At 40.0% G+C, this 11,551-nt stretch overlaps 3 protein-coding genes across 5 annotated transcripts in view; 2 read left to right on the forward strand and 1 right to left on the reverse strand.

Annotated features, from left to right (window-relative positions):
- Positions 1-122: 122 nt before the first annotated feature.
- Positions 123-2,392, forward strand: LOC116376979 (putative glycosyltransferase ALG1-like; the record flags this gene model as incomplete). Its single annotated transcript, XM_031838494.1, has 3 exons — positions 123-241; positions 367-442; positions 835-2,392. Coding segments are annotated over 3 exons (327 nt in total), but the record flags the coding sequence as incomplete, so codon positions are not given.
- On the reverse strand, positions 1,814-5,513 carry LOC116376976 (protein-lysine N-methyltransferase EEF2KMT-like). 2 transcript variants are annotated; one of them, XM_031838490.1, is made up of 8 exons: positions 5,390-5,513; positions 4,694-4,756; positions 4,518-4,598; positions 4,069-4,167; positions 3,162-3,295; positions 2,801-3,036; positions 2,144-2,281; positions 1,814-2,044 (listed from the first exon to the last, which is right to left on the reverse strand). In XM_031838490.1, exons 1-8 carry the CDS (start codon positions 5,504-5,506, stop codon positions 1,926-1,928), a joined length of 987 nt encoding a protein of 328 aa, XP_031694350.1. In that variant the 5' UTR covers positions 5,507-5,513; the 3' UTR covers positions 1,814-1,925. The 2 variants fall into 2 exon arrangements, with proteins under 2 accessions (XP_031694350.1, XP_031694349.1); XM_031838489.1 differs by having other exon boundaries at positions 4,069-4,170.
- Positions 5,514-6,001: 488 nt separating this feature from the next.
- Positions 6,002-11,551, forward strand: part of LOC116376977 (phosphatidylinositol N-acetylglucosaminyltransferase subunit Q-like) — a 13,680-nt gene continuing 8,130 nt past the window's right edge. Inside the window, exons 1-6 of one of the 2 annotated variants that reach the window (XM_031838493.1) lie at positions 6,002-6,028; positions 8,829-9,026; positions 9,387-9,573; positions 10,007-10,200; positions 10,491-10,687; positions 10,931-11,062. In XM_031838493.1, coding sequence (XP_031694353.1) covers positions 8,874-9,026; positions 9,387-9,573; positions 10,007-10,200; positions 10,491-10,687; positions 10,931-11,062 — 863 coding nt within the window. In that variant the 5' untranslated portion in view covers positions 6,002-6,028; positions 8,829-8,873. Of the gene's footprint in view, positions 6,029-6,858; positions 6,943-8,828; positions 9,027-9,386; positions 9,574-10,006; positions 10,201-10,490; positions 10,688-10,930; positions 11,063-11,551 lie in introns of those variants that run through there. The other variant, XM_031838492.1, reaches the window with a different exon arrangement.

Raw genomic sequence — 11,551 nt, forward strand, 5'->3', positions numbered from 1 at the left:
TGTATATATATATATATATATGTATATGTGTATATATATATATATATGTATATGTGTATATGTATATATGTATATATATGTATATATATGTATATGTATATATATATGTGTGTGTGCGTGTTTCAGGTTCAGCAGATCTGGGTGTTTGTCTCCACAAGTCCTCTAGCGGTCTGGATCTCCCCATGAAGGTGGTCGACATGTTTGGCTGCTGTCTGCCCGTCTGTGCCATCCACTTCAGCTGGTGTGTGCGCGCACACACACACACACACACACACACACACACACACACACACACACACACACACACACACACACACACACACACACACACACACACAGAGTGTTAAAGATGCCTCTTCTCCTCAGTCTACATGAGCTGGTGAAGCACGAGGAGAACGGACTGATCTTCAGAGACTCTCAGGAGCTCGCTGAGCAGCTCAAGGTGAGAGGAAACACCTCCCTGTTCCACCTCTAACCACACCCAGCAGTGATGTCACTGGGTCCTAGAGTAGACCTGTACATCACTGCAGCGAGCTGACAAGTTAAAGGGACAGTAGTGATGTTATGTGGTGTGGTTGTATCAGGTTCTGTTGCGTAAAAATGACTTATTTATTGAATATGCTGTATTACTACGAATGAAGCGTTAAGAGTCGACCTTTACTGTGAGATCCTGCTGTCAGACGAGAGAAAGAGACGACTCGTTGCATCAGTTTACTGGTTTTGTTCTGCGTCACCAAAACATGTCGACCTGTAAGTTTGATCATCAAAGAAACTGAACTAAAGTATAAAGTGAGAAATCCAGCAGAGCTTTTTAAAGGAGCTGTGTGTTTCCAGTCTCTCCTCTCAGAGTTTCCCAGTTCAGACGGCAGACTGGGAGAGTTCAGGACGAACCTCCAGACCAGCAGAGGGCAGAACTGGGACGACAACTGGGACCAGAACGTCCTGCCTCTGATCACGGCTCCCTGACTGGACACCAGAGCGGGATTCTGTTACATTGTGTTAGCAGCAATAAGGCTGACGAGTCACGTTAGAATATTTGGGATGAAAGACAGAAAGAGCTTCTTTTGTTTCACTGGAGACGAAATGCAGCAGAAACACTGACAAACAGTAACGCTCTATATTAAGGTCTTTGTAATAAGCGTTAGTTAAAAGGTAATAAAGCCTTTATAAGATTCCTATTAGCATATGTTAATAACCATATCAATGTTAATAAAAGCATTATAAACGTGTATTATATAATATGGTATTTGTTAGCACTGAAAATAACAGTTTTAACAGTTTAAACGCTTAACATATAAATAAATAATAATAAGCCCTTAAGTTATGAGTATTTTATAATTGTTTATAAAAGCTTTACGAACACATTTAGTGTTTAACTAACTTACCTTTTATTTCATTGTTTCTTTATTAACATTAAATATACTATGTTATACATTTATTAGCAGTCGACTTAATGCAGGTACTGGAATCTAAAGCGAGAACAAATCATTAGAATTAATAAATCCTTTATGATGCATTTATTAACAGTTGTGTTAAAACTGATAATAAATGTATAATAAAGTACGTACTCATCTTAATAAAGGTTTGACGTGATATAATAGGTAAGTTAGTTGTGTAATAATACTAATAAGATACTCAAAGCTTTTATTAATGTTCTTAATAAGTATATAAACTAACAAGTTTTCTATAAGTGCTTATAAATGTCTTATCTAACAATAAACAAGTTCATAATGCTATCAACACTTATATAGTCTTAACACATAATAATGTAAATAAGAGTTATAACAACCTTATTACCTTTTACCTAACGCTCATGACAAGGACCTGAATAAAAACCTTTTCATTCCAGTGTGTTTTTTTCTACTTCAGGGCACCTAAATGTGTAAAAAGGACTTTGATACGATGTACATTTGTAAATAAAATCTTTATTGTCTCCGGTGGCGTCGCCTGAACAGTCTGATCATCTCTACAGCAAAGACTCTGTTGTAAGGAAACACCTGACTCACGGCTCCTGTGATCACGTGATGGACGATTCCTGCTTTTTCTGTCAAAATAAAAACATATTCAGAAGGTGTCGATAAGTATAAATAATAAATAAAACCACACCAGCCTCATTCATAAAGAGAGGTAAGTTCTGTCTCACCGAGCTGCTGCTTGAAGCCGCCGTATGTCTCCTGGTTCCTGATGGTGGAGCAGATGAAGACCTCCGGAGACGAACACCTTAGGACCTTAGAGAGCAGCTCCACCAGACGCTCTACAACATCTGGGTCATACACCACATCTGTACAGGAGGGAGGAAACATCTGCATCTGAACGAGGCGGGAGGCTTCAAAGAATAGTGAAGTTTCTACTGTGAGGAACTTTTAACAGTCTTAGTTTAGTCCTGATCCTATATGACGCCACGCTGCTGGAGACCCAGGACGTATTGCTGGACCCGCTGGAGGGAAGGGAGGCACAAGAGAACCAGAACCAGGACTGAGAGGGGCAGACTGTCAGACCCTGCTGCAGTAAAATGAGGTTTTTTAAAGTCTGGTGATCAGAAACACTACCACTTTAGTCCACAGGGGGAGACAGAATCAACACTAAATGAAAATTTCTTGAAAAAGCAAATGATTCACTTGTTTAAGCTTCTAAATTGTGAGACTTCTGTTAAAGCTGAATAGATCAATATGTTTATGTTAACGATGGATCAGATTACTTTGTGACCAAACTCTATGAAGCGTTTTAGATTCTTTTGGTTCCGTCTCAGTGTTTTCATCTCTGATATCAATCCTTCAGAACGGATCATCTGGACTCTGACCTGCAGCGATGACGGTGTCGGCCCCGATCTGAGCGATCTGCTCCTCCGATGCTGAGGTCCAGTCCAGCTCCTCCACGCCGACCGTCCGCTCGGTCAGACCGTTCAGCCGGACGTTGTGTCTCAGCTTCTGCAGGACTCTGGGGTGACAGTCGCTGAAGACATATCTGTTCGGGCCGCAGGAGCGACAGATGGTGATGCCGGTCAAACCCACGCCACTGCCCAGCTCCAGAACCGTCCTGCAGACCGGAGGGCGCAGAGGGGACGGATTTTAAAAAGAGAGTTGAGGGAACCGGTCATAAACGAACTTTTTCTCTCATCGGCGTCGTTCTTCTCGTGGTGGTTTTTAGGAGTTTTAGGATACCTGCCGGTGAAGTTCTGCCGGTGGTCCAGAGCCCACTCGGCCAGGTACAGAGCGGCGTCCCACGTCACCAGGCCGGTGGTCCCGTCTGAGATCAGAGCGACGTTTTCCAGCAGGCTGACCGCTTCACCGCTGGGCTGCAGGGCGAGAAACAACACCCACATGTCAATAATAATAATGTTAATATTAATAACAAGCAAAACAATCGATATGAGAGAAAATAATATCAATAATAAAATAAAGCAATAAAGCGTCGACATCACATCAAAGCCAGTCTGTAAAAATGTGTTTTAAGAAGTGATTTAAAAGTTTTCTCTCCTCAGGTGGGTCGTTCCAAAGCTGAGGGGTCCTGATGGCAAAAACACGGTCAGCTTTTAGTTTTCAGCCTCGACTTTGGAACAACCAGAAGGACCCACATGAGGCTCTAAGCCAGCGGCATCATAAGGGGTCAACATCTATTCTACATATTTCGGGGAGTGAATGTCAGGGGAGACGGTATTCCTACGGGAGCCAAGAACGAACGCAACATCACAAATTCATGGCTGGAGTTACTGTTCAGTTATGAATCTCCTCCGACAGTCGAGACCTTGAATGCTGAAATCAGGTGTGATTTAATGAACCAGATCTTGGGGAAACTAAATAATTTACTTATTTGATGACATGATTTCGAGATAAAGGCTTTAAAAATATTATTGCGTGGTTTTTTTACATTTCGAAAGGATTTTTCTGACATTTTGGATCCCCGATGACGGACAGAAGTGTTGATACTCATTTATCTTATGAAATATGAAAGCTGACTATGAAGCCTGATGGAAGTCCTCTCTGAGGTAAATACATCCGTGTGTGTTTAGTCATCGGCACCACGAGGATCCCGGCTGTGAGCCGGTGAACGGTGCAGCAGGTTCGGTACCAGAATGTAGCTCTTGTAGCACTCGGTCGAGTCTTCAGCACCGACCACTTCAGCCAGAGCGTCGTATAGCTCGTCCAGCGGATCGCAGCCCGCGGCCTCCTGCTGTAAGGACACGACACGTTACTCTAACTCTAAGAGTGGAATATCTCATGTGTTAAAGCTGCATTCTCTCTAGTGTCCACCAGGGGGCGACTCCTCTGGTTGTATAGAAGTCTATGGGAAAATGACGGTGATTGACAGGTCTCTACCAGAGGCGTATATGGTGTAAACATTTTTTACATTATCAAAACAAAATCATGAAAAGTAATTGTTAGTTGTCACCATAACTAACTGACTAATGAGTTATTTAAGAGACAGAGAGCCAGACAGACAGAGACAGACATACAGAGAGACAGACAGACAGACAGACAGACAGACAGACAGAGAGACAGACAGACAGACAGACAGACCTGTCTGATGAGCTCGGAGAGGAACAGCTTCCTGTATCTGACTGAAGGTGGAAACTTCCGGCACAGAGAGTGAAGACACGTCTGTCAAAAACACAAAAGATTCATTGTTGATTATATTATTGATAAATGTTTTATGATCATGAAATCATGACATCATTGTGTGCCGGCTGACTGACCTGTTTCAGGATGTCTGAAATCAGATCTGACGATTTGTTGGATTCGAGATCTTTTCCTAAAAACTGAAATGTAGAAATGGTCAGTTAGAAACTATGAAGCTGTTTTAAGCCTTTAATGAGGTGAATTTGCTCAAATACTTATTCATAGAAAGTCAGAAATGTGAATGTTTTTTCTCAGAATTATGGGTGTAATCTCACCTTTTATTATCAGATATTGACTTAAATAATACAACAATAATAATAACTCTACTATCAGCATTCTTCCTTTATTTACTATTTAACAGAACATCAATAAAGACTGATATAGAATATACACATATATTAATCAATTGTGATCTTTTAACATATATATATATATTCTTAATATATCACACTATTTTTCTTTACATCCTGCATTTCACGTTTGTTTTCGTGACAAATAAAACCACTGAATTTAAATAAAATCGACCTTTATTAAATAGACATTTTACACAAATCAACAAGTCTGCATCGCTTGTTATGTTCATATTCTATTTTGCAAATAAATGTACAATAAAATATTCAAAAATCCAGAACACAGTGGAGACAAATCCCACAGGAGAGTCCGCTGATCTGTGGAATAATACGAATGATATTCTGACACACAACATCTTTTGTGAATGAAGTCCGGTGTGATGTTCACACAGAGACGCTGTGTTATCACCCGGTGGTACTCACGGTCCAGGGGAACGAAACCAGCTGACTCATTGCGAAGAAAGACTCCCGGAAGTCCCGTAAAACATCCACCTTGTCTCTTTTGCTGCCTGAGGTTTGGTTCTGCTCTGAACGCTCCATGCTCTCTCTCAACGTGTTTGTGTTTACTTCCTGATTACCCAGAAGGCATCGCGCTAGAACTACACTACCGAGTGGTGGAGTTTTTTATTCAAATTACTATATTTTATATATAATTAACAAGAACTTCGCATCTGTAAACAAATATCCATGAAATAAAAAAATATTTAAAAAAATAATAATAATAATTAAAAAAATAATAAAATTTTTTAAAAAGATTAAAAAATAATAATCTGTTTTTTTCTCCTTTTTTTCCGCCAGCAAAAAAAATGTAAATCTTTTCTTTTTTTCGGGGGGTGGATTTTTTTTTTTTTATTGTTAGTTACCTTTTTATTTTTTGGCTGGCGGAAATGGGCTTTCATATGAAGTTTATAATCTGTCAATAATATTGTTTGTTATTTTTAGCCTGTTGTAAGGTCATCCCGCTCTTTTCTTGCTGTGTCACTGCAGGAGAGATAAATCTCTTTACAGTTGGGCCAACTCCTCATTCTCTGAGAGCAGCACACACACACTGAGCATTTAGTGGTGAGTAACAAGTATATTATTACTATTAGTAGTAGTAGTACTAGTAGCAGTAGTAGTATTGTAGATGATTTTTCAATCAATTTCCTTGTTCTAATGCTTACTGATTATTCCGATTTTGATCATAATCAATTTAATGTATTAATGACAACTAAGTAGTCGGACTAAAGGATTTTGACTTTTCTAATCTTTCATTAGACAGAAAACATTTCTTTTGACTTACAGGCTTAGTGTAGGACTCCTTTCACACGTAGAATATCACTCCATATTGTCACTGATGTACAGTTAAACTGCTTTAAAGGTCAAATGCAAAACATGAATATTAGAATTGGAATCAACTAATTAACTGTAGTGGTCGGGGTAAACAAATACAAAAATTATGGCCAGAACATTTTGGTCCACAAAATGTATACGTTTATTGTAAGAGTTGATATTTTTATTTTTGTATATCAATTCATCAGTAAACCTGCTGTAAACCACTTAAACTGTCCCCAGACTTCTGTTACCATGTGTTCATATTTGTTGAATATTTTGTTCACCTAAATTGTTGCTACAGAAGTCTATTTTATTGTGAAAGATTAAATACAACTTCCGGTGAACACTAAAAACCAAAATGACCAAACTGAAGCGATCCAAAACACATTTGAGAGAGTCGACAAAAGAAATGTATGATGTTAAAATAAACAAACTTTCGTAATTTATTTGGTAATAGTCCAACTGGAGTTTCTTATTTTACATCGTTAGTTTTTAAATACAACTCGACCGGATGTACGACGATAACCGGAACACACATGAACGTTGTGTTTCTCACCGGAGCATTTTATGCAAAGGACTGTCAACAAACAATATGGCGACTTAACTAAACTCTACTCGACGTTACAAATGGAGGGTGAAAGCTTCTATCGGTGTTAAAGAAGGTAAATAATGTATATTTATTACACACGTATCTGGTGTCCACACTGTCATTACACAGCTGACGTCATACCTCTCCGCGAGATGATGTAGTGTCATAATTTTTTATATTTAAATGCATCTTATTGCAGATGAAAGGTAGCCTTTATGGCTAAATCTGACACATTAACACGATGGACTCAAGTGGTCTCAATTTTAATTAATGTGCTTTGTCCCTTTTTAAATGAACAGAAACATTTTATTTGTAATTTAACACATTTGTTTTGCGCTAAATCTAAAGCCACTGACGTCACACATCAATAGCTGCCTCGAGCTCTATCTGTTGCCACAACAACACGCGAGACATTCAATATGTCAAGGTCATAAAAAGTAGGTCAACCGCCTCGTGCCGTTTGTTTCCGTTTCATTCCTTTGATGTGTGTCCTCCCATCGCACGTCTTTAATAACAGGAATATCTTTAATACATAACAAAGATACACTACATCGGGTATTATTATACATAACTTATAATACTTGTTATTACAGTTCGTTTTTATGTATTCTTGATGTTTTGTTGTGGATCTGAAATGTGGTCAGTTGTGGAAGAAGTACTCAGTGGTAACAATACCACAGTGTAGAAGTACTCTGCTACACGTAAAAGTACTGCATTCAAAATTTAGCTCAAATACAAAAGTACTAGTGTCACAAACCGGGCCGAACGGCCATGACAAAAAAGGGAGACGCATTCAATGAAACAGTTCATTAATTATTTATTAAGTTTAAAGTAATATAAAAGACAAACATAAACTAACAGTGACATGTGAAGTCAGTCATTTCAGCAGTGTAAGTGAGTGGGTGCGTGTAAAGTGTATGTGCAGTGTTGTATAGTGTAAAAACAAACCATAACCGCAACCAAAGTGGGTGTCTCAGGAAGGAGCGAGAGACCAACTGAGAATCCAGAGGGTTTTTATACTGAGTGCTCAGGTGCTTCCACTCTGCCTGACGACCCTCTGCCACACCCACCTCCACACCTGCAAGGAAGGCAGCCAAACGAACAGGCAGAGAGGGTCGTCACACTAGCATCAAAATATACTTAAAGTAAAAATACAATAATATAAAAGAATATTTTATTATTGGATAATAATAATTACATTATACGTACATTACTGTAATGTTGAAGCTGGTAAATGTGAGGCTTATTCTAGTGTACTTGTTTATACCCATAATAATAAATCATAATGTATTTGTTTAGTATATTTTGTATTATTCATCTGAATCAGAGGAGTAACTACAGTTATCAAATAAATATAGTGCAGTTAAATGTAATACATTTCTCTCTGAGATTCTGAGGAGTAGAAATATAAAACACAAGAAAATACTCAAGTAAAATAAAAGTGGCTCAAAATTGTACTTTAGTAAGTTCTGGAGGAAATTAGCTTAAAGGTCTCTCAGACCATGTTCTCATTTTCAGTTATTTAAACAGTCAAGTTTGTTTTGTTTGTTTGTTTAACGTCTCGTTTTATTTAAATGATCCCAATTTCTGTCAAAAATATCACATTTGATCTCAAAAGACGTGAATTTTACTTTTACTAAATGTTCGGGACGCTATCAAGCCGTTGCTCTTTAGATCTGCTTCACACCAGCTTCAGGTTGGAGCTTCAATTCTCACTTTTCTTTTCTTTCCTGTAAACTTCTTGGAGTTATTGCTGAACCCTTTAAAAGAAAAACTACATATTTGTGTGTTTTAAAGATACAAATGGGTTTCAAGACACATGCAGGGTTAATAAATCAGAAATGGTTGAGAGATGGACGAACACATTGTTGTTTTCTATAATAATAATAATAGAAATATAGATTTGCACCAGCTGTTCCCCACTCTGTGTAACCAGAGCTGCTTGTTTTTCCTCCTCAGATCCTCAGAGCTGCTGCAGGCTGAACGCTGAGCTTCGGTGACGTCATGGTGCTGAAGGTCTTCTTCCCGCAGTGCTGTAACCGGGCGGACAGCGGCCTGCTGGTCGGCCGCTGGATCTCCGGCCATGACTCAGCCGTGGTGCTGGCGGTCATCCACTACCCGTTCATCCCGGGACAGGTCAAACAGTACGTCCAGCAGGTCAGTACAGCACCGCACACACCTCTGTGTCCCCTCAGGTCTGGATCAGGCTCAGATTGAACCTCTCATGTAGTCATATGACATTTCAGTCACAGAGCCAAACATCTGTTTTTCTGAAAAGATTAATAGCTGTTTTCAAGGTGTTTTCAGATTTCTTAAGGACTCTTCTGGATGAAATCTGCAACACATTAATACCAGATTTCTAACCGGCTGCTCCTCTTTTATCCAAACAAAGATGAGCAGTGGACATAATTCTTGCTCAATTTGTACGTGAACTGAAATGAGGCACACTTCTTCGTTAAGGTACCAAAGTTAAAAGTCTTTATTGGTCCTTCCTCCTCCTCCCTCTTCTTCCCCCAGATGAAGGCTCAGAGTGGGGGGGAGCTGTCGGTGCTGGGCTCCTGGAGTTTACCCAAAGACGGTCAGGAGGGCATGGAGAGCTTCCTCAGAGACCTCAGCACCATCTTCCCCCAGGAGCGCTGGCTCCAGATCAACCGCGAGTTGGGCAAGACGGGCTTCACCTGCCAGGTCCTCCGCCGGGACCAGAGTAAGACCCTCAGACTGAGGTCCGCTGGGTTTATACAGCAGGACTGGAGCTCCCTGATAGGAAGTATATATATATATATATATATGTATATATATATATATATATATATGTATATATATATATATATATATATATATATATATATATGTATATGTATATGTAGGAGACATTACATTAAGTTCTCATCTTTAGTTTCAGTTCACGTCTCTTTGCAACTTGACAAGAATCAATTCAACTGTTAATAATTTGCTGGTTTTGGGGTGAAAAGTATTGACCATTGATTCATAGTTTCTATCACTTTAATTTATTTAATTTAGAGTTAATAAGTTTCTTATCTGTGTCGAGTATTTAATAAACTTCAGCAGGACTTTTTGTTGAAGGAAGTAAAGTAAACTATCAGGAGTTTACAGTGAATCATCTTTGTCTTGGCCAGATGGAAAAGTAATTCAGCGGGAAATGAAAAAGAAGGTTGAGGGAGGTGATGAAGAAGAGCAGGAGGAGCAGGAGGAGGAGGAGAAGGTGATCTTCGTCCACTACGAGCAGAAGAAGGTGATGTTCTCACAGCTTCACCCCGTCGAGAACGGAGTTCCTGACCCCAAAACGGATCCACCGTCTGAGCTGAGACAGGTAGAGACAGAAGAGCAGCTGCTTCTCTTTGATCAAATCTTACAGAGTTCGTAGGATGCAAGTCTCTGTTGTTTGTTTCTCTCACAATGCAGAAAAAAAATAACAATGCAGCATGAATTTTACTGCTTTTCATCTTGTGTTATGTACATTATAAAAAATCTGAAGCGACATGTTTCCAGAGGACGTACAGAGTAAAGTACATGTGTGGAAGGTCAAGTTACAAGTCCATGTGAACAGGGAGTCAAGTGTATCCTCCTCCTCCTCCTCCTCCTCCTCCTCCTCTGGTCCAGATGTTCCAGTCGGTGGCCGGCAGTGCTCCTCTGTTCTTCCTGGACCGGTACGATGACGGTCCTCTGAAGTCGACTCACTGGCAGTCTGACGGCCGAGAGGCGAGCATCCTCGTGGAGCTGCTGAAACAGGCCTCGGTGCCGCTCTGCATGCTCCTCAGCTGGCTGCTCTCCATCTGGACCTGGCTCAGTAACGCCCGGTGAGCAGGGAGGAGACCAGACAGACAACAACATAAATATACATGTTTATGTTTCATTCTCTCTATAAGATATATACATGTTTCTTCTAGAGATTAATTAAGTATTCTGTCAATAGATTGGTGTTGTCTCAGTTCTGTCAGTGTTGAAGGAGGATCACTCTGATCCAGACGCTGAGAGGCAGCGACACTTTAATCCTCATTATCTCCATCCTCATTATCCTCATCCTCATATTTGCTCCTCAGGATCTTCAGCCTCTTCCCGCTGCGCTTCCTGTCCTCTAAGCTGTCCACATGTGTGCAGCTCAGCTACAGAACCGAACACATGAGGACGCTGAGCTCAGCGAAACCGGCCGCTGGACACACGCACTTCATCAGGTAACTGTTTTACATGTTACATTTGGAATGTGTAAGTACAATTTCTTACTGCACTGTATCTATATTTCTGATTGAGTATCAGTTATTGTATTTTATTATTAATGTATATTAATATTCTAGTTTATCTTGAATTATTATTATTGTCAGACAAAGATGAACCAGTGACACTACATGTCTGTCTGTCTATCTGTCTCTCTCTCTCTGTGTCTCTCTGTCTGTCTGTATGTCTCTCTCTCTCTCTCTCTCTCTCTCTCTCTCTCTCTCTCTGTGTCTCTCTGTGTCTCTCTGTATGTCTCTCTCTCTCTCTGTGTCTCTCTGTCTGTCTCTCTCTCTCTCTCTCTCTCTCTCTGTGTCTCTCTGTATGTCTCTCTCTCTCTCTGTGTCTCTCTGTCTGTCTCTCTCTCTCTCTCTCTCTCTGTGTCTGTCTCTCTGTCTCTCTCTCTGTCTGTGTCTGTCTCTCTGTCTCTCTCTCTGTCTGTCTCTCTGTCT

Source organism: Anarrhichthys ocellatus, unplaced genomic scaffold (assembly GCF_004355925.1).
Source record: "Anarrhichthys ocellatus isolate YVR2014 unplaced genomic scaffold, GSC_Weel_1.0 scaffold763, whole genome shotgun sequence".
NCBI classification, from domain to species: domain Eukaryota; kingdom Metazoa; phylum Chordata; class Actinopteri; order Perciformes; family Anarhichadidae; genus Anarrhichthys; species Anarrhichthys ocellatus.